Raw genomic sequence first — 23,798 nt, 5'->3', positions numbered from 1 at the left:
GTCTGCGTGAACTGTGTGAAAAGGCACACTGGGTTTGTCTATGGGGTGAAGTTCGCCTTCACGTTTTCCACCTGGTGCTTTGTGGTGTGAGCATTCCAAGCAAGAAGAAACGTATTTCTTCACAAACTTCCGCATTTTCGCAAACCAATAATTCTTACGAATACGCTGGAGTGTTTTGTCGAATCCACAATGACCCACATCATCGTGATTCATTTTCAGGATTTGAAAACGCACTCCTTTGGGTACGACCCATTTAATTTCGTCTCCAACAATTCGATATACCCGATCATTCTTTAGTTTATAATTTTTGTAAATATCTATTCTTTGTTCCAAATTTGAATCAGACAAAGTTTCCTTTATACCTCTTACTTCATCATCGGCCGATTGCACGGTTGCAATCCAATCTTGTTCAGTGTTCTCAATGGTCAGAACATCTAAACATATTGGCGATTCCAATTCGCCGTCTTCAACTGGATTGCGACTCAGGGCGTCAACGTGCGACATACGTGACCCCGGTCTGTACTCGATGGTGCAGTCGAATTCCTGCAACTGTATCCACCATCGGGCGATACGGGGAATCAGATCACGCTTGATCAGGGTCGACCGCAATGCATTGCAATCCGTGAAGATTTTGAAAGGAATACCAATAAGATAAATCCTGAATCGGTTAAGTGAGGCCACTACTGCTAGTGTCTCCAAGTCATAAGAATGGAGTTTGCGTTCTTCTGCATTAGTCTTACGACTGAAATATGACACAGGTTGGAAAACTCCATTTGCATTGGCCTGGAGTAAGATGCCAGCTAGACCTTCTTTACTGGCATCTGTGTGTAATTGAGTCTCAACACGGTGATCATAAAGCGCGAGTATGGGTCTTTCGGTTAGCATACCCTTTATTTTGTCAAAAGCATGGTTTTGAGCTTCGCCCCACGTCCATTTAGTGTCCTTTTTTAGCAAGTCTGTTAGGGGTGCCGCCAATAAAGCGTAGTTTCTAACGAATCGTCTAAAATAGCCTGATAACCCAAGAAACTGCCTAAGCTCATGCTGATTGCTAGGTTTTGGGAATTTGCTCACAGCTTCGGTTTTTCGGTGACCAGGTCGAATCTCATCATGACTTACTTCGTATCCGAGGAAATCAATAGTGTCAAGGAAGAACTGGCATTTGCTTAATTTTAACGTAAGACCACCCTTTCTCAGTAACCCTAGAACTTCCTCGAGTCGTTGCAAGCCCTCAGTTATGTCTTTGGACGGAATAAGCACATCGTCCATATACACAATGGCATACTTGATTTTTGCTTCTAGTAATATTTTGTTAATTGTACGCTGGAAAACCGAAGGCGCATTAACCAATCCGAATGGCATTCGATTATACTCGAATTGTCCATCTGGCGTCACAAAAGCGGTTCGATGCCGAGAATCTTCAGCAATCGCTATTTGGTAGTAGCCAGAGGCCAAATCGAGTGACGTAAATACTGTGTTGCCCGCCAGTTGATCAAGTTGATCTTCGATTCGTGGTAGGGGGTAGTGTTCTTTTTTAGTTTTGCGGTTAAGCTCTCGATAATCGACGCATAACCGCTTTTCTCCCGTTTTCTTTTGCACTAGCACTATCGGGCTGGCGTACGGCGAGGTGGACTCTCTGACAATACCGTGGTCTACCATTTCCTGTACCATGTTCCTTACTAACGCTCGATCAGCGAAAGACATCCGGTAGGGTCGATAGACCACGGGTTCTGTGTCATCGAGTTCTATAACCATTTCAGTCAAATCTGTGAATCCTAGATCATGGAGGCCACTCGAGAAGCAGTCACTGTATTTTTGTAACAATAGCTTTAATTGTAAGAGTTCCTCCGGGGTTAGGTTGTCACCGTGATTAAAGTCATCATCCTTCTGGATTTCACAGAACGAGACATTGCATAATTGCAAAGTGTGATCTGGATTTCCCTTATTACTACTCTTGGGATAAACACGCGCTAAAAGAGTCCCTCTCTTTAAAGAAATTACACTGGATGATACGTTGTGGACCAGTAGTGCACTACGTCCACCTTTGACTTCGTAATCGCCCGGAAGGAGGTAGTACTCACATCCCTCCGGGCCCCTAATGGAACCATTAACATAGACTCGTATATCTATCTCCGAGTCAGCGAGAACTTGAACGGCACGCAACGTATCTGGGTGAATGTCGATGTCTTTACTCACCATTAGGTGCACCTTAGTACTCGGAATTTGGTGAAATATTACGGCAGTAGGGGTCTTTGTGATAACGATGTCTGGTTTTTCAGTAAACGAGTGTCCTAACAGAACTGACTGACTGATAACATAATCGTCGACTACATACATATTTATGGTCTGTTTTATATTTTGGACTTCGACGCACACGGTTATCATCCCTACTGGGTTGGTCAGATTATTACCTATACCTCTGAGGGTAGGTAAATTCTCTGATCCTACTATATCCAAATTAAATTCCCTAGCCTTTGACAGTTTTATTAGAGAGCACTGACTCCCCAGATCTAAATGACAATCTACAACTTTTCCGTTTACTTTAATGTTGAGCATGTATTTAGCATTAACCTCCTCTACAACATTCAACTGGGCAACCCGTTTTTCGCTATTATCTTTAAGTTGATTTGCGTCTCCTCCGTGACTTTTGTTAATTTTATTCGTATAACAATGGACAGATAAGTGACCCGATCTATTGCACGTAGTACATTTTGCTGGGGGTTTGTCACATTTAAAACGCGGGTGACCAAGTTGATCACAATTATAGCAAATAATTTTTGTATTGTCAGGCCTCGAACTACCGAATTTAGCAAAAGATACTGTACTCCTCCGTTCATTCCTGAGTTTCGACGATGATTCAAAATTTTCACGGCTTTGTCCTACTTTAACCGTTCTGAAGTATTTAAGAACTTTTTCCGGGTCGGAAAATTGTGCCGCTTGGGCCCCTACCCTGATAGCTCTATCGTCAACGCCATGCAGTAGACAATCTACAGCCTGTCGTCCATAAATTTGACACCTATTTAGTAAGTTAATTTTTGAATAATAATAATGATCAAGCGATTCTCCGTACTTCACTCTTTTAGCAAGCATCTCGGTCAAAAGTTCAGCATAGTCTTCGCGGACTGGGAAAGATTCTATTAATTTGTTCTTCCATTCTGACCAAGTGAACAGCATGGTCGGCAAATTTTGATACCATGATCGTGCTAGCCCAGTTAACTTAGGTAAAGCATAATGGATTGTCTCTTTATCTTCCCAGCCATAAATACCAGCGCACTCCTCTACCTTCGTTAACCAGGTCAAGATCGTTTGTTCCTTCGACATAGGGTCGAACTCAGGTATAATATTAGTATTAAAAGTCATCTTTGGCTTATCTGAACTTTTCACCGATTGCAAAATAGACAAGAATTTATCCAATATAGCATCTGTAGAAGTATCTACACATTTAAGCTGCTTAGAGCAAAATGGTTGCGACTCACCAGGATCCCGCGATGAGCTGCGACTTCTCTTCCTGCTGCACCGGGACTCACGCCTTGGGGCCACTTCGCCTTCACTCCTGGGTGTGCGCTCGAGTGAACCACTTCCTCTCTCTTGCCCCGTTCTCGGCGAGCGCTCCCGCTCCCAACGTGCCGGTGTACGTAAGCACCTTTGTGCAGTTCTCCTCGAATCGGTTATTTGACGCTCTCCGTCTAATGAACCATTACGTTCGACCTCAGCATCGCGCTCCCGCGACGCCCCTGGTCGCTCAGAACCATATTTCCCTACTGACCTGTCTTCACCCACACGTCTGGGTTCTCCAGGACAGTTTTCATGACTAGGCGCTCTCCGCCTTGACTCCAGTGCATCCTGACCCTGACCCTCACACCTGGGTACCCCTGGGTCTGCACTAAACCGTTCAAAACTTGCGTCTCGACCATTACGGTTTTCTCGATCCATAATTATGAACTGAAACTGACAGAAACACAGCTTAATAAACCATTTCTATGTCTTCTACTGAGCCAAATCACAGAAAATTAGATTTAATGTTAACGATTAATGTTGAGATACTGACGTGGTCTTAGATTACTAGTTTATTACGAGCACACGTCTTTCCAATGTAAAATGAAGCCTTTTGGTCAATAGTTAAATCTGATAAACTAGTGGGTGGGTAGTAGGTTATAGTAAGACAACTCAAACGAGACAGCCTAGACGGTAAAACAACCATTAGATAACATTCGTCAGCAATATAAATAATACAGCAGGTGAGTACAAGATATTGTAAAAAAAATAAAAAAAATAGTTCACGTATACAGTAGGTAAACACAAGATAATAAAAAAAAATATATATATTAAAGCAACACTTGTAGAAAATAAAAATAAGATCATACCTTACTACCCGCTCTAGTATCGCATAATAAAAGAAAAAATCCTATTGCATTATATGATAGTTCATGCATCCATCTAATGAATTTTATTCGTACGTCTAACCCCAAAACTCAGAAGGGAGGAAAAACAAAACAAAAAAAAAATATATATATACTAATCTTGCTTAAGTTAGTAATTATCCCACTATTTTTGCTACGATTACTTCAATTTTTCCACGCAAACGAGACTTATACAAAAGAAACGTGGTACTTACGGTTTTTTAGTTTTTGCTGTTTGTAGGCGTGGTACGAAAAACTGTATATTTTCCGCTTATCCCACTTCTGAAGCTAAAGGAATAGCTTCAGAAGCCAAGGGATTGTAGAACTTAAACACAGTTGTACTCTGATTTAGCACACTTTATTTGACAAACACTTCCTATCGCCGTCAATCAACAACTGCCCTCTCCAAAATACCCGCGCCAATTTAAACTTACAAAATCAGTTGACTGTCTTATTTATCAATCATATCGAACAATTTCAAGTTTGACAATACTATTAATTAAACAATTAAATAACAAACTTATAAGTAGATGTAATTTACGTATCCTTCAACCTTAAAATTATAATATTAGGTATTTAATAAAGTTTTTATTACGTACATTCGTTTTATCTCTAGTCAAAACAATGTCCAATTACATGATATTCGATCAGGTAAGTATTAATTATTCTTAACTATGTTAGTAATCTTATTATTTAACACTATTAGGCTTACAATAATTAGAAAAGCTAGCAATTGGTTAGGAATAAAAACTGAGGTGATTTAAATTAATAAGTTGACTACAAACCTCTTCGTTAGCCATGCAGAGAAAAAACAAATGACATTAGTTGCCCAAATGTCCACTTATTTTTACCCACATTAGTGACCTAGGCATTTTGTATCACTTTCTGTAGGTAAGTGGTGTGGGTGGGAAGAAATCTCAGGTTTGTATCTGTCTTATAATATGGTATCCTAGACTAGTATAAATGTATGTAGATCGTGATTCGTATATTCTAGACTATGTAGTAACGATGTGTGCTCTATTGGATCTTGTTGATCTGATGAGACGATGTTTTTTCCATCTTATTTACTTTTTTATGTGTTGCATACATAATTTTAAATTATTCATTTTTATCTGTAAATATTTTGTAAATTGATTATTGTTATTTAATCTAACATTTAAGAAAATGTTATTAACTGTAAAATACAATCTTAAGACCCACTGTTACAAACTCTACAAAATCAATTTACTTACCCAATTTTTATTCACTTTAATTTAAAAAATCCCATATTAATACAATTCCGATAACTTTCCACTCACAGAAATCTTATCTTAATCCAAAAAAACAATTTCAGAAAAACAAGGTAGGGATTAAATTGGAAATAAATCAAATCATAGAATCCTTATACATTTCCTTATACAAACGATTACTGAAATGGTATGATAACAAAGTGGAGAATCCTTTAAGCCGCAATCAATCAATACGGCCTTAATACAGCCTTATTACGGAATTTGAAGAGCTAATTGAAGTTGCTGAAGAAGACTCGAAAGCTGTTTTAACACTTGAAAAGTTTTAGATTAGACAGTGTTACTGAAACGTAATTATATCTAAGTATCCGAAAGTTTAATAATGTTAGTGACTGATGTCGAGTTTAAATGTGAGCAAATGACTGGTTCCCTAAAGGGACTCCCTGGGTACTAAAGTGTCCAATGTAATCCTAATGTCTGTCCGTTTGTCACCAGGCTGTACCTTATGAAACATGACAGCTAGACGATAGAAATCTTAACATGTAACGTTTTTGTGGCCGCATTAATATCAAGTACTGAAATAGAAATCAAGTGTTTTTTTCTTAGTCCTTGTTGTACAGCACCTTCAGTGTCGATAGTCCTATTTGTACTTAACCAGTTTCTTTTTAACATAACTTAGAATTCGTGTTGCCGATGGAATATTTTAATTTGAATTTAAACTGAAGCTGGAATGAGCGCCGCTGCAGTAAACTTAATACATATGCATTGAAGATAGAAATAAAAATACAGGTATTATCTTTCAACTTTCTTGAAAAGCGTGGCTTTGCGACTTGGTTTAAATTTAAGACAACACGAGCATTTTTGCATGAGACGCCTGTGCATGACTTTCATACACCTATAAGTAGCTGAGCAGTAAAGTAACTTAGGATAGCATTTACTGAACGTATATGATTTGGATTAGCCTGCGCTAATACAAACACGTATATTAGAATAAATAGTGTGCCCAAACGCACCAACAAACAAAAAACCGTCAATAGCATTATATATATTAATATATATTTTATTTCAATACACGATTACTTTCTTTAAAAATTCGATGTATAGTATTCACTTTTAGACTAGTAGACAATTTCATTGTCTGCACTGATTTAAGAACTATACGATTTGAAATTAAACTCCATATTGAAACTCAGTAATTAAATACGCGTTCTGAATAACAAGCAATAATATTGAAAGGAAACCTTAAAAATAAGTGTAGTAAGTTACAGAGCCTTTATAGCCGTCGACATTGTTGTATTGTGCTCGCAATGTTTATTTTCCTTTTGAAGTTACTCCGTATTTATACACTTTTGTAACACTTCGAATCAAAGGTTGTATTTGTGCTAACTTACTTAAAATTTATTTATTTAATACACGAACGGTTTTTCTTTTGTTAAGATTCAATTGCCAGATATATTTGTTTTTCATGTAGTAGTTGATAGTTAAAGCAATGCAATATACATTGAAATAAAATTGTATCTTTTCTTATTATTATTATTAAGTAACGACCGATAAATAAAATATCTTACTCGGTCAGGGAAGACGTTAATTTCGTGCTGTATTAAATAAATTAACATTTAAATTGTTTTGGTCCTATCATTTGCATTACAAAGATTGTTGGCGCGCATACTATGCCACGGGACAATAAATAACAAGACATGGGTTATCTCGCGAACCGTACATTTTACATACGACATTATGTTAATGAATTACATTGTTTAGATGAGTTTAACGTTACAAGTGCTGGGTAGGTGTGGCGGTTGCTACTGACCAAAATGTTGCTTGAAGAGCTTCTTTTTTTGTTATATTTAGTCTTATCTCTCATTTAGACTACCTTTTAGCCAAATGTTATTCAATGAAATTTGGTTTGATAAATCATGTGACTCTGACCTGGCTTCTCTAAACATTCAATTGTTTTCTATTTACGTTATCTATTGTTTAAATATCACTTGGCTAGTAGGTCTATTTTCGATGAACAGGCTTTCAAGTTTTACAGTCTTGTGTCACGTTTCTTTACGTTTATGTTCTCAGGTAAGGTGGTAGATTAATTATACGTGAAATTTCTGATGAGCTTTAAATAATCGATTTCATGAATGCGCAGATAGATATGATGTTTGTAACTTTCACGTTCCTTAATTCTCTTGTTCACTGAAACCGAAATGCTTGAGTGTATTAAATACATTTAAGATAAATTTGAAAATTTATTGATAGCATTAAAAACAGCATGTACAACACATGCTGTTTTTAATGCTATCAATAAATCGCTGACAATGCATCAACATAAATTCAGCCTTATGTTTTATTGAAATGTTTGGTTTATTGTAACGATGCCAAAAGATCCTCTGCCCCAGCCAGCCTTTTAAAAATGGCTGTGATGGCAAGATTTATAACGAGCATATTCTATTTGTGCTATTTCCATATGTGTGAACGGGAAATATGCTTATACTGTGGCTGTAATCCTTGAAAATGTAGAGTTAAGAGTAGAATTTAAGACATAATCCTTATTGCCAATTCATTAACACTATAATTGCTTACGTCACTATTAAAAGCTTTCTTTAAATAGCAAAATTTAATCTGAGCCAAAAAAAAAGGTTAAATCGAATCTCAAGGGCGTAGTTCTGTTGGTTCGTAGCAGGCTACGAATGTCTACGCCGTAGAACCCTTTGCATAATTTTCAATATTTTTAGGTTGTCTTTCTATTTCGTGTAAGTAGTATTTCACTAGCGATAATCGCAATAAACTAAAACATTTTCTTTTACTTTAGTAGGTTTAAAACATTATTACCAATTGTAAAATAAAAATGCCAGAAATAATTATAAATTGTTCGTTTAATGATATTCCTTACTATGTACATTATTCGCTTCATTAAAACATACCTACCTAAATACAGTAGCAATTACATCTACGTTACGGCAATATTTACATAACATTCTAAAACTAAATAACGCTTATATTAACATAATTTAGCAATTTTTATACACAATCAAAATATTTAAACAAAAACCTGATATAACTCGAAAACAAAAAAATATTTATCATAACATTTAACACATTAAACAACCAGAAGAGGTGAGTGTTTTATTGAGACAACCCTTTGAGACTAAATTGTCTCGAAAGTAAAATAAGTTGGTACGTGTAAACACTGCTGATCCTACTAACTGAAACTTCAGTGCAATCGATTTTTATACGAATCTTAGATTAAAATTTCAAACGTTAGAATATTCGAAATAAAAATAAAAGAGAACGACAAAAATTAACTGTGTTTACTATTTGGTAAAATTACCGAACTTTTTTAAAAAACAGTTGAATAATGCTCTTGCTTTCTTCATTATTAAAAGGTGGTGTATGAAAATATCATAGCCACCTAGATTACAAATATTTGAAACTGAAACTCAAGCTCAAACCTTCGTTACATAGGAAAAGTTTGCCCAGTTCGAGTCATTTGTATTATTACTGAAACAATATAATTACATCTTGTTGACTATCTGAGTCAATATTGTCGGCTTACATCCAAAGTAAATTGAATGACTCGTAATAATCTCCGGACTTACAGTAAATCCGTGTATAAACACAATTGGATCGTAAATGATTAGCTTGCCAAATGATTCAAATCGAATAGTCAGGTTATTGTGTTAACATACACAATCACTTTTTCTATTATAATTAACCAACAATACGCTACATGTTGACGAAACTCACCTCATAAATTCTCGTTCACACTGGTTTTTACTCAATATTGGCACCTGTGTTTGGTTTTAAAGCGTGCTAAAATTAAATTCACAGTTCCGATTCAAAACGGCAACACAATACAATGCAATGAGTTATTACTACGCTCTTGCTTTACACTGTCCATCTATTGAATCATATTATGATTAAAAACAATATCGACTATATCAATTGTATTTCAATGTGTCTTACAATAAAATTTTGACTAAAGTATATGACACAAAGTTTAAATAATCAAATAAAATTGTGAATATAAAATGAATGTTTCCATTATGATGAAATTAGTCCATTAGCATTGATAGACCAAAATACGATTAAGCACATTACCTTAAACTAAAATACAGTGTAATACTAAAACCAAGAACTTTAATCGTTAAATGGTTTCAAAACAATACTCAGCAACATCTGTCAGATTTCGAAAAGTTCGGAAAACTTCGTCCATTCCCTAATTGTTATTTTACTATTTACATATTTATTTATACATTTATTTTGATATGCTTTTATATGATTATTATACTTCTGTTATATGTGGAAGATGTATGTACCTATAGCTTAGGCCATATTTATATCATACTTTCAATTTTTACAAGTAGTAATAATTATAAAAAACTCGTCAGTCCGTCTTCCTTAAGTAGACGCGGAGTCTCTCTTAAGGTACCATACAATTCATTTCAATCCAATAACGACACACAAATATATGCAGGAATCATAAGAAAGAATAATAAAGATTTTTTTTTGTAAATTTAAAATAAAATCATTTTTTTTTTTTGGAAAAGCTTGTGAAGTAAAACATGATTAACCAACTTTCCCCATCAGTTCTTGTGTTCAAAACACCGTTATATTCGTTCTAATTTATTGTATTTGTACATTATACTAACCGCAAGCCTACCCGAAAATATACTTACGAAAACAGTAATAAACCATCCCGTTGTTACTTAAAGTTATCAGCGAACTTTATGAAGTAACAAACTCTACTTTAGACATAAATTTTTACCAAAATAATGGAGTCAAAATAAATTCAAGGTTAAATACGCCAGTAGTATTTTGTAATTTAGGACGGCAGCACCGATGTCGCTGTCAAAAATGGCACTACATTGAAATATAACGTCAATTTTGACGGCGCCTTCAGTGGTGTGTTAATGTCAAAAATGCTGTTTAAAATATTACATTTCCATATTCACGGATAGGCTTGCTTGACCTAATTAACTTACAATGTTATCACAATTAATTCGAAACACTATTAATCCTGTCTATTTACAATTATAACGTTTTTACACAATCTTATAAGATAATTAATTAAATTTCACTTTGGATTTTTTTTTGTGGTTTCGCTAGTTTATACGCAATACCCAATTGCAGTGACAATTCTGAAGTTATTGATACCTTTATAATTATAAACTCGGAATATTCACATATCAAATCTAAAATGTATGAATATGAGCGAAGAAAGCTTAATAAGTACGAAATGGTAGAAAACGTACTCTTAGAGAGCTTCTTATGACGTATTTGTGTATTTTTTGTACGAGAAAAACTAATGTCAACTCCAGCAGCGGTAAGTAAGATGATGGTATTATTTAGCAATGGCATAAATTCAAGCAAAACTATACTAAATGCTTAGCAAACAACTATTTTATTAAATTGACACTGATTCTCCGTGTGAGCAAGACAACTTATCATCTCGCACCCTGTGTTACAATTTTTAAATTCCTACTAATAATTAGAAGTGCGTTAAAACTACTATAAATAATATTATTTAGATATGGCAACACTGAGAGCAGTGCGAGAGTGGGGAGCGAGAAGGTTTGATGTCGGCTCGTTGCTGTAGATTCTGCTGTCGGTAGCCAGTTGTTGTCAAGAACGGACTGCTCGATCACGTTTTGCATTGTGTCTATAAAACGAAAATATATTCTAAAACGTTCTTGAGCTTTGTGAAATAAATGTTAGTATTTTTGAATTTAAATACAACAAAACAGTTATGACTATTTTTTTTTGTGCTGAATATGTATTCCAGAACAATTAATTTCTAACAAAATCATGTACTGCAAAAACATCAGACTATGCATTTTATGTATTCACAAAAAAAAAACTAAATTCACAAAATAAAGATATTGTTTCTACTTACCATAGGTAGTGACATCTGGAGTGTAGAACTTTTGTTCAGCGGGTTGTAGAGGCACGACGAACCCTGCAAAAAAACATTTATTAGCTGATATAATTAACTATTGAATCTACTCTCTTAATTCTAATGGAATGAGGGTATCTTTATGCATGAGATTTAAATGATTGTGAAACAACTGACACAAGGACTAAATCCCTTAGCGTCGTTTTGCCGACATGAATAAAAAAAAGTGAAAACAAAATAAATCTCAAATTTACAAAATGTTATCGTAACAGAATTAGTCTTTGTAAGAAAATAGTACTGAAGAGTTGATTTATTCGATATTATGTAGAAGTAAATTATTAGAACATACATATTTCTTAAACATTATCCACAATAAGACTCGGATACGCAAAAAGCACACCGAAAGGCAATCCAATTGTCACCTTTGAAACTTGGTATTTCTGTTAAAGTTTTCTTGTATCTAGTTCATTTATTATAACAACATGGCATGTTATGTTAGCTTAGTACCTAGGATTACCGACCGGTTTATAGTTTCAAAACACTTTAGTACCCGCTTATCAAAATGTCAGATCTGTCTAGAGCATAAGTCACAAACTTATGTACAACTTGTAATGGGCGCCACTGGGTAGAATTTACAACTTTTAGAAATGCAATAATTAAAACCGGCATTCTGACCACCTTCCGTAAAACGGTTGGAGCAAGTAAAATGCATGTCACCGTAACTCTGTAAAGATTGGTTGGTTGGTGAAGGGTTGATTATTAAATAAATAACTATAACTATAATAACTATAACTATAATAAACGTTTATTTTCTCACCACAATATAAACACATTATATATGTACATTTTAGAATCTCATAAATAATATGTCTCGGAACAAAATTAAGCTTTCCTTTTTTTAATTCTCCGTTGGAATATCGTTAAAAGGGAATTAAAAATCTCTTATACAAGTGACAATAAATTCTCAATCCTCACGAAATTCTGTAGGCATACAGGATATTATTAATAAAAAAAAACAATGTCCTCTTTCCCATCTACGTGCAATATTTTGGTTCGCCTTTTTTCTCGAACTCATAAATAACGGGGAACTGTGACAGATGATTTTTTTGCGGTTTCATCTTGATGACGTCAGCACGATTACGAAAAATCATCAATTTGAATACGACGACAGTAATAAATGCAGTTGCTAGTGGATTATCATATTTTATCTGTCTCACGACGTTTGTTTGCGGTATTCGTTTGTTGTGAGATATTTTTTCGTTATCATTAATTGGAGTGCAATTAAGGAGCTCTCACAAATAGTAGCATATTTCATCAAGTTTTTTTTTGCGACCAGTATCTGCTTTCTGTTGCTCGGATTCGTACAAAATTATTTAATTCTGTACAAAAATAAAATATTTTTATATGACAGACGGAAAACGAGAAATCTGTTCTTTAAGTATTTCTGGCCAGAATAGAAAAGTGACAGGTGTCAGATGTGGTAGCATAAATACGCTATAGTTTCCCACGAGACCTCGGTGAGCATCATTTTAGCTTACCAATCGTACAGTCAGCCAAAAAAGTCCGTAAATGGTATCATACTTACGAGTCACTTGCATATAAGTAAATAAATAAGGGATATAAAGTAGATAAAATAAGTTCTTAACATTTTTGGAAATTCGTAAATCGCTTTTGCCTTTGTTCATCGATCGCTCATTTTTGTTAACCGAACTTAAATTTTGTTTTAGGGTATAGGTAGTGTAGGTAGGTAGGTTTTGTCGAGCGCAAATTATTTTTCGTACAATTCATTTAGGTAGAGGTCAGTCTGGTCTATACAATATAAGTTATGTTTGTTTTAAGAAAACGTCTCTTAATATATTGAACCTTAAATCTACTCGGAGTAAAAATAAAATGTTCAACTTACTTGGCGGCGGTTCTGTCGTTGTTGGAGCTGGAGTAGTTGTCGTAGTGGTTGTAGTTGTAGTTGTGGTTGTAGTTGTAGTTGTCGTCGTCGTTGTAATTTTTATTTCTGTTAAAACAAAAATTTCTTCAGTGACATTTTTTTTGGCAAGTTACAAATATATGTACAGGATGATCAAAATTTTGGCATGGAATAAATTGTCTGTCCATTGTATTTAAGTTTTTGTATGGTTTATTTTATATTACACAGAATAGTAATACCTACAACACAGATTTTAGATAGAGGATATTCAAAATGTTGTCATCACTTTAATAGGTCACAATATTGAACACAATTTAATAGTGACATGCTTTTAATTACTTGCTGCACTGTATCCTCAACAACATTTTAATGATCATATATAATTTCTACTTTGCATGTTAGACCTGTCTCTCTTCATAGGAAATTATCCGGTGAATCAGAAGAGTTCATATACCTCACATAGTAATATGACCTGCTACCATCATTTTATTTTCGCGCGATCCTATTAAATTTCCATTAATCTCGTTCGCCGTCGACAGCTTGCATCGCGCCCGCGGTTTGTTAACACGCAAACATTTCCCAATACAACTCAGTTGATAAGTGTAAACCGCGCAGTAAATTCCTGCGGTAGATAGTACCCACCGTTCACTTACAGCGGTTAGTACTGACATACCTACAGCATGATATGAACTGGAAATGGTGTATTTTTGTGATAGACGGAGAATGGTTACGAAATTCAAGTACTAATAAGCTCTGATAAAAGTAATATAAAAAAAATAAATATTTATTTCTGATAAGCAGCATCCATATGGGTTAGTAAACAATAGAAAAAACTTATACCTATATTAGTACACTTACAAAGCTATCTATTTGGAAACCAAGTGGTTTTTCAAAAAGCATCTTTGAGCAACAACACCTAACAAGGGAGAATCATATCTCTCCGCTATGATCTTCAGGATGGAGTTGGAGCTATTCCGCACTCTGCAGAGCAAAGAAGCAGACTTCTGCCTGACGATGGCTTGGAAGCCATCGACGTGTGCTTCTGCAAACATACTTGATGCACTGCAGAAACGGGGCAGCCCCATCAACATCCCTACAACAATATGCTTTCAATTTTCATTTTTTTGTTTATTAAGCTCAAAGCACAGACTAGCACAAATTATTGATGTTATTCGTTTTGGGAGTATGTTTCCATTCCGCACCAAATGTTAACCTCAAAACTTAACTTTCAATAATTAATCAAAGTTTCCATAAAATAGTGATGAAGGATGACAGACTAATTGTTCAGATACGGAAACCTTCCTATCGGCCTTTGAAATTAATTATCAGATAAACCAAATTGAAAACCACACTGCTAATTGGAATATTGAATAAATAAAATGCAAATGTGGTTTTGGACCAAAAATTGCACCCTGGAGTAGTTACAGGTATTTTCTATTGCGAATGCTCATACACTGTGTCCCCTGAGATAGTGCGGTAAGAGGCTTCTCCCTTCCCTTTCACTAGATACCAAACGCGCAAGATTTTTATTACAACCACTGCATTTTCTGACGAAAGTGCTTTTATGAAGAGACGCCACATATCGTCAGCTTTAATCAAATCTTAAATGGGTTTGTTGATTCCAACATTTTTTAACTTAATTTGTGGTTGATTGCCCACGCATTACGGAGGCTAGTCCAAACAATAATGTAAAGTGTGCGTTTGAGTGTCCTAAACTCTTTTATCAAGAAAAATCCTTCTCCAAATCCTTCTTTGACAAATTTTATTAAATCTGACAGTTGTCCAAGAACGATGCATAGTAATTGCACGGCAAACTGTCTTACTTTTACACTTTACTTACCTAAATATAGTTCACGGACGGCTATTACAGTAAGTAATACTTAATATAGAAACTCACCGTAAAGTCGCAACGTCCCTTCTGCTTTTCCCATAGTATTGGTAGCGACACATGTATACGTGCCCACATCTTCAGACTCGAACTGGGATACGACGAGTATCGTTCGCAGTTGGTAAGATGAGATCCTTTGTTCAGATATCTCGTGTTTCCCTCTAGAATAGAAATATATCTGTTAACACATTTATGGATTTTGTATTTGAGGTATTGTGTTCCAATTCTGTAGTTGTTTCAGCAGGAGAGTGATGTGGTTTAAGAGAGATACATATATTCGTGTTTCATATTTTTAGACCTCCTTGGATAAAAAATGACTTTACCAATACAATAAGTAGGTATGTTATTATCGTGTAAAAAGAAGACAAAGTTTTTTTTAATCATTTGCCATATGTAAAATTATATCTCAACTTCTTTTAATTTGCTTCTACAAATACACAAATGTTTTGACCTTTACATTCTATCATTATAATCGAAGATTAAGGATGCAAATAGAATCTGGAAGGGGAAAATACAGAAATTAACTGATGTTAATTTCTGTATTTTCCCCTAGAAAGGGCAGAAGAAACAACATTATACAGAAATAAAAAAGATGGCACGTGATGTAAAAACGCTACACCTATCCCTAAAATTTGATGATTAGATGAGATTTTGTTTGACATTTAATGAAAAATAGAGCTCGAAGATAAAAATATGAATAATTCCCAAAATTGACATTGCTCTCGGAAGTGATAAGCCTTCTTAAACAATTCAAGAACCTTTTGTGGGTTGACATTATTCAGAGTAAGAGTAGAGCTATTTTTGGTATAAAGGTCATGCCGTACCGATGACAGAATAGTAAAGGTAAATTATCTAAATTGTCTATTTGAGTGTTTGCTTATTGATGACATGAATGCATAAATTGTTTAGGGAACGTCTGAATGCTAATATTATGTTATTTGTTAAACTATTTATCTTGGTATAGTAATAGTACATTTGATTCGTAATTGTGACAGAGCTTTCTATTCAGAAAATATAAAAATAAAAGGCTCTATATACTTATATATGTAGATTTATATGATAAGGAGCAGTTTCAATCTCAACCCAGGCAAAATATCAATAGGTTAGAAGCTCTAGTTAGTAGTTTAGTAGGTATCTTTAAAAAATGTATCTAATATGTAAAGAGGAAATAAAAACACACAGTACAAAAATCCGCAAATGTTTGTTGTTTTATCACTTATAACAGTGAGTACCTAGTTCTTTACAGTACAATCATGCAAATGCAAAAAACTCATTCTCCTCCAATTCCATTCAGAGTGGAGAGCCTGCAATAACAGGAACTTAAAGGGTCAAACATTAAAAAGTAATGAGGTCTAAACAATAAGGAAACACTCAGGTTGTATCAGGTTAATGGAGAGATCGTCTGCAGGCGAAGGCTTTACAGCTTCATAAAGCGGAAAAAGCGAATAGAATAACGAGATTTACATTATAAGGATGTATGAGATTAACAGTGGAATATTGTTACTAGATTATTTTAAAAGCCCCCAAACACTACAGTCCACTATTTTTTTGTCAATTCAATGTCGAAGAAGAAGTTTTTGTTTGATTTGGATTTGATTAAAATAAAAAAATATCTAACTTTAAAAGGAAAGGTTTCCTTTTCTGTCTTACTGAATAGAATAATTATTTTTTAAGTAACAATTTAATTTATTTTTGTCACGATTTTTCTGTACTGAAAATTATTTGTTAATAAACTAAAAATAGCTAAAATATTTCTTGACAACAAAACAAAATCAACAAAAATAGTTTTACAACCTTTCTTTAAGTAGACATAAAACAAACAATTTCTTAAGAGGTATTAATGAGTAATAAAATATTGAACGATTACATTTAACGGTATTTTTGAAACAATCTAGAAGGTGAGAAAGGGAGAAAGCTAATGAGTGTGGAATGTTTCGGGACTAAGTTGGCATTCGTTAACGGTTTACGACAGTTTTAGTGTTAGCGTCGATATTGGCCTGTTGCTGCCTAAGCAGATAGCTTTATTGAAAGTTAAAATTGTACTAATTGAAAAGTATTGGGTATTTCTTGTATTGTCGATAGTTTTTGGATAGTGATAAGAGCTACAAATGCTGTTATTTTATCAATAGATTGCGATAAAAGTTTGCGTGTGCAAAATAAATTTAAATAACATTTGTTGTCTACTAAAAATGAAAAAAATCCAACGAAAAATGCCGCATCCAAATCGGGTACGCATTTAGGAGACTGTGGTACAGTCATATTCATAGTCAACAACTTAAAACATCCCTTTTTGTGTCCGTGTTGAAAATGCATCGTAAGTAATGTAATGTATGAACTGAAAACGTGCGGAAAAAAAGCTATTTAATAGCCAATTCTTTTTATCATCGAATACGTTCAGAATTTCAGAATAAAGACATTAATAAATCTGACCTTTACTTTTCAATTCACTTATTCAGCCCTTAGTTAAGTTATAACAAAAAAACGTTTTCCACGGAAATTGTTAATACAGAGTACACAATATTGTATTCAATAATCTAAGAGGTTCTATAAATACACGTAGCAAATATCATTCTTTTGATTCAATTTTGATTTTTCTAATGGCTCTTTATTTGTAAAATTAAGGATTTATTTTACAATATTTTAGCCCCTGACGCAGAAAAAGGAATGTAATAAATTTGACGTGTCTATCTGTCTGTGCATCGTAGCTCCCGAATCCCGATTTGAGCGATTACAATTTAATTTTATGTGAATTATTGAGAGTGTTCTCAGACCTGTTTGATAGAAATCAGTCGAGCCATTTAAGAGCTGTGGGAAGTTAGAGGTTACTGTCGACTGCTTTTTTTTAAATTTTAACTTTCTCGTATTCATTATTTGGACAAAAGAGCACTATCAGACCTGAAAAAGTGCGTAACAACGATACCTCCTTCAAAAATTGTATTCAAACCGAGAAAATATCTTAAAAACGGAAATTAAGTAAGTAATTGAGTTGACTTTAAAGTTAAATTTTTTCAAGATTAAATAGAACATAGTTCAATCCATTTTTCCAGCGATCCAAAATGTTTTATGATTTTGTGAGAATTCCTGAGGATATATCCTTATTAAATCTGTATTTTATTAACATACATACCCAGACAATATCATTTCTTCCCCACTCTTGAGCCAGTAGTGTATGGCTTGGGGGTAGGCCTCCACAAAGCATTCCAGTCTGGCCTGCGAGCCGGTCGGCACGCCAATCACTTTCGTAGCCACCAACGTCGATGGTGGAACTGTAAGAAACAAAGATATTTACTAAAATATAATAAGTAAAATCGGTCACTAAGTTTTAACGGCTTCTAGATAACTGTCCTATGTTGGAATATAGTGTGATTCACGGACGGATGTCCTGAGTCTCGGTGTACTTGTGCATGTGACTTGAATGTTTGTGAGTTATTAAATTTCTAACTTTTGTAGGCATTTCCGTTATGTTTGAAAATATGGTATTTTATATAAAACAAACATAGCACTTTATGGTACCGCGAGTTCTTAATATTAACTTATCACTTTTAAATTGATGTTACTAATTATCCAAAGGTTTGTGGTCAAAAATGCCTTGTGAAAAAAACACCCTGTTTATTTATTGTTAATTGATCACATAACACACGCACAGGAATTTTTAGTCTAAGTTAAGCAGAAATAAAAACAATCGTGGACACAGGATCTAGTCGACTTAATTGGCGTAAAATTGCCCGATGCAGTATGGACGTAGTTAACAAGTTTTGTACATCGTTAAAACTGTGAAATTACACGCTTAGTATTCCATTTTTATTCGGCAAGCACAAAATAGAACTTAAATAAATATCCAACAAACTATTTTAGTAGGATTCGATTTTCGAATGAAATATATTTCTTCTTTTATTTTCGCGGAAAATTTATTTAATTAATTTGTTTTCGCGTCCAGTTACATTCGATGACCTATTAAAGTATTGAATAATGTTCTAGTAAATATTTGTGAAACACATTTTCTATTGGATAAAATTAAAATCTTTGGACATTTATTTTTTATTTATGTTTTTTGAACCTAATCCCTAACTGCAACAAAATAAGTATAGGTCAGCCTCCTCACTTGTTACCTCCATCAACGTCATGACTATTATTAATGGTCCCTATATTAGATTTCGAATGTCTTTCTCCTATATTTTTATGTTGAACCATGTTTTTAATACATATATTTTATTTATTTAATGTTTCTAATCAACTTACAAGTAACGCTCAACATGATTCGCTTGCTGACTGACGGAGGGACATCATTCGATGCGATGCAGAGGTAAGCGCCCATCTGACGCCTTTCCACCTTCGACAGGTTCAAGCTTGGACCCATAAACATATCCACTGTGAACAAAACGATAAGATTAGTATCAGAAAACATGAGGTTAAAAAATGATGTCGGAATAATGAAAGCGCATATTTTTTTTAAATTGTAGGTTTCTCGTCTGACCGCTTGTGTGTGCTTAACGGAGGAATATTATATGAGTGTGTGTGCTAACTGTCTTGGTTACATTGGTCCATGCACATGAAGGCGTTAAAATTTAGATTTGAGTGAAGCGTTAACTTACCAAATGCTAAAACCGCTTTAATAAAGAAAATTAGCCTCTTCATGACGAGCAAACACTATACTCATTGATAAATGAAATACATTTATTTATGTGAAAACGAAAAGCTAAAGCTATAACATCGTAACATGTTTTGATTAAAATAACTTTCTGATTGTTTAGTAAGTGCATCTTTTCAATACGTTTCAAATAAACCAATGCACTCATATTACTTTAAAAACAAACGAACCCTACACGGATAAAACCCGATCAGCTTTTATAATAAAACAATAGATGGTACGACAATTGAAAACCACTGGTTGTCTGTCCGTATATTTCCATGCAACATTGGTTAAAAGGAACAAATATTTGCTCTATTCGAGGATCGAACCATAGCAAACAAAAGCTAAGTGTTCTTTTTAGAATCGGAATAATATGAATTCGACGGGTACGGTAAAATGTGTAAAGTTATATTGTTAAAAATAGAGACATACATTCCTAAGCTATCTTATGCTGTAATTAGTTGATTTTATAAAGCGCAAAGTGTGATACCGTTCAAAATTCATGATCGAGATTCCTAATTTGGGTCTATTGTTAAGCTTGTCATTAACCACTTTCTAGAGACGAATGCTATTTTATGACTGTGATAAGAACTCTCCTAAATCATAATGAAATCAAATATAAAAAATAACGTACAATAAACTATATACTTTGAGTTTTTTTACAGCAAATTTTAATTTTACTTTCACCTTAATTCTTCAACTTCAAATTTGAATCCACTTGTTACCTTTAAAACCCCTTTTTACAAGCTTTTAAGTGCAGTGTACCGAAAAAAAAACCTAATAAATCGCAAAAAATATCCAAGATAATTCTTTTGGGTGACGTTTGGCTGCAATCAGTCATTTTAATACGGTCCAGTCACCCTTGCACAAAGGGCCCCGTCGTTAGGGCTACCAGCCAGTTAAAATGAAGAGAAAAAGGAAGTCGTACAACTGAAAGGAATTATGAAAGGATGAAAAGATCAGGCTTTTCTTTATTACCGTGTAAGCACATTATAATAGAGGCTTTGTCAAGCCGGTTGTCGATCTAGCCAGTCTAGAAAAATCGATCGCCAGTTATTGTAAACTATATCTTATTGAGCTTCAAATATAGTTCATATTGATGAAAGAATAAACTGCTGATGGTTTTTATTGAGAGTTATAGTTTAGTTATTAATAACATTTGTCACCGTTACATTTGAAAATTACTCGTAGATCTGTTTTTGAAATTGCTTTTGGTGGTTAATTTTTATATACCAGGAATTGAATCAGTTTGAACTATGTACGTTTTAAATTCTTGTATTTTTATAAAACTCGTTGAATTCCTAGAAGGTGGAAAACCCTTTGAAATACCAATTTCAAGAACAGATCGAGTACAAAAATAAATTTGGAAATTGGTTTGATGGATTGAATTCTACAGAAAATCATTTTTCTTTACCTTTCCGAAGCTCTCCAGCATCGTTCCTCAGTTGGATGTTGGCTCCGTCTTCTCTTCGCCACAATATCCTGGGAAGGGGTCTACCTTCAGCTTTGCAGGAGAGGCTCACGTCTTGACCCTCTCGGGAGACTAGGTCCCCGCTGGTGCCTTCATCCACTATGTTTGGAGGCACTATGAAGGAAGAAAATAATAATTTAATAATAAATAAAAAACTAATATTTCATTGTTTGGTCTACAGGACATTTGTTTTATTATACACCGTGATTTTTTAGTCGTCTTACAAAAGCAGTCCAGGTCATGTATCCGACGTGAAATACCCCTAGCAGCAGCTTCGCCCGCATCGAGGTCGGTCATATCGCGTTTCCAAGAGAACTCTTCAAAAGTCCGGGATAAAAACTATCCTATGTTCTTTCTCAAGTCTATCTCTGTACCAAATTTCATTAAAATCATTCCAGTGTTTTAGACGTGAAAACGTAACCGACAGACAGTGAGAGTTACTATCGCATTTAAAATATTATTAGTATCGATACACAGTTTAATTTGGTTCTATTGGTTTGGTGATTTTTTTTTGTAATAATAATCATAGCATTATTTATTTCTTGAAATGTGCCTTGTCGGAAATTGGCACTGAAGAAAAAATGATATTAATAGAACAGGTCTATTATGTACTAAATTCCATGAAAGTTATAATGCGATACTTTCCGTCGCTTTGTACGGGACTTAATATTAGTGAATGCGACGTTAAGTATTACAATATAGTCACGCCTTAGTTACCCAACTTCCCCAAGTCACGTACGCCACTATCGTCCTTATGAACGTTACATCTATATTATAGCACTTACACACTAACTATGTGACTTTGATAGAGGATTATTGAGCATAATTTTGCGTGTTAAGTCACTGTGCAAACTGGCAAACTTTCGGTGACGTCCGTGTATTAAAGCGACCGTTATAAACAACTTTTCATAATATTCCGCTTGGCACTGTCTGCGGCAAGAAAACATTTTCAGAATACCGTTCAATAACAAAGTAGAAGAAAAACATGTTTTTCTTTGCTTCAAAATTCTGCAGAGATCATAACTTGAATGGATACGATCCGTACATTTAGAGTAGAATAAACGTTACTAAAGTAGAACACACATTTCATAAAACCGTTATTTGAACTCGCAAACGTTAAAACTATTTACGATTCCAAACAGCAGTTAGAAGATATCAATGCAGTTAGTCATATTGTTATGAAAAATGTTCCCGAAGCTCAAACTGGAACCGAACAAAACCCCATAGATAAACAGTGCGGCAATAAAGCACTGGTCAAAAATTCAAAAAACCTATACAACAAACGTAAACAATTCGGTCCCAAATCCGTATAGAGAACACAAACCGTCGATCAACCTCCAGAAACTTGTGCTATTGACCCCGAGCCGCTCACGAACAAAATGTGCGGACTGTAAATCACTAGATTTAGGAACAACGAAACAAAACAGTCGATGCAAGCGAGGGCGACGTGAGAGAACGACGCTATTAGAGTACGTGCCCCTACCCTGACAACCCTAGGGGACCACTCAACCGTTTGTAACAGCTATCTATTTGTTTTATATACTATTTGTTTAGAATTTTTTGAATTGCTATATCCACTGATTGGCTATCCATTGTATGAAACTAGTCGAACGGTTTTTGTTTTAAATTGCAACGGTTTGTCTACGTTTTATTTACTGGTTATATTTGTTTTTTGTTTGTTGACATACAGACTTTCCGTAAATCAGTAACGAAATTGTTTTTTGTTCTGTCTATCTCTTATCTATCCTATCTATTACATTATTTTCAGTAAAAAATCATCTCGACGTAATTTGTGTAGGTATAGAAAAATAAGATTTGAAATTTCGTAGTTTGTTTTTTAAATTATCTTGACCAAATTGAGACCCGCCTTCTTTATGAATTTGATTTAAATGGCACATAATATTTTATTTTAAACGATAATCTCGGTAAAGAGCCAAAATCTATCGTAATCCTAAAACTAAAGAAATTAATTTAATTATTCTCAAGACAGGCCAATTTTATTAGTTCCTCGATTAATTATTTATTAAAAGATCCTATTCTATACTTTACTTAGATTTTCAAATATTATTTTGAAATTAATCATTTTGTAATTGGTTTGTACTGTGATAGTAATTTAGGCCAATTCAAATCCACTCAAGTTCCACTGCTCCACAAAAATCTCGCTTAAATTTTCACCAACATCTCCAAGAGAAACGAAAAGATTCCCGGAAAATAAATTACAAAGTAAATACAAATCATGAAGCCACACTATCAAGGAGTCCCGAGAAAATTAGTTTAGCGAGGAGGAACTTCTACTAAACAAATGAAGTTCTAGTAATTAAAAGAAGAATACAAACAATTTTAAAGTTGGGGATGGTTCCAGCAAAATTTTACAATTT

The 23,798-nt window shown here is 34.3% G+C and overlaps 1 protein-coding gene across 2 annotated transcripts in view; it reads right to left on the bottom strand.

Moving 5' to 3' along the window:
• Positions 1–8,673: 8,673 nt before the first annotated feature.
• Positions 8,674–23,798, bottom strand: part of LOC113503498 (lachesin-like) — a 123,056-nt gene continuing 107,931 nt past the window's right edge. For both annotated transcript variants that reach the window (XM_026885507.1, XM_026885506.1), the window contains exons 5-11: positions 21,364–21,534; positions 19,559–19,687; positions 18,447–18,585; positions 15,329–15,480; positions 13,414–13,518; positions 11,511–11,573; positions 8,674–11,276 (exon numbers count right to left, since the gene is read on the bottom strand). In XM_026885507.1, the coding sequence (XP_026741308.1) occupies positions 11,062–11,276; positions 11,511–11,573; positions 13,414–13,518; positions 15,329–15,480; positions 18,447–18,585; positions 19,559–19,687; positions 21,364–21,534 (974 nt within the window). In that variant the 3' untranslated portion in view covers positions 8,674–11,061. The remainder of the gene's footprint in view (positions 11,277–11,510; positions 11,574–13,413; positions 13,519–15,328; positions 15,481–18,446; positions 18,586–19,558; positions 19,688–21,363; positions 21,535–23,798) is intronic.

The sequence above is a fragment of the Trichoplusia ni genome, chromosome 19, assembly GCF_003590095.1.
Source record: "Trichoplusia ni isolate ovarian cell line Hi5 chromosome 19, tn1, whole genome shotgun sequence".
In the NCBI taxonomy this organism is placed as follows: Eukaryota; Metazoa; Arthropoda; class Insecta; order Lepidoptera; family Noctuidae; genus Trichoplusia; species Trichoplusia ni.
This window is presented reverse-complemented; position numbering and strand designations above follow the sequence as displayed.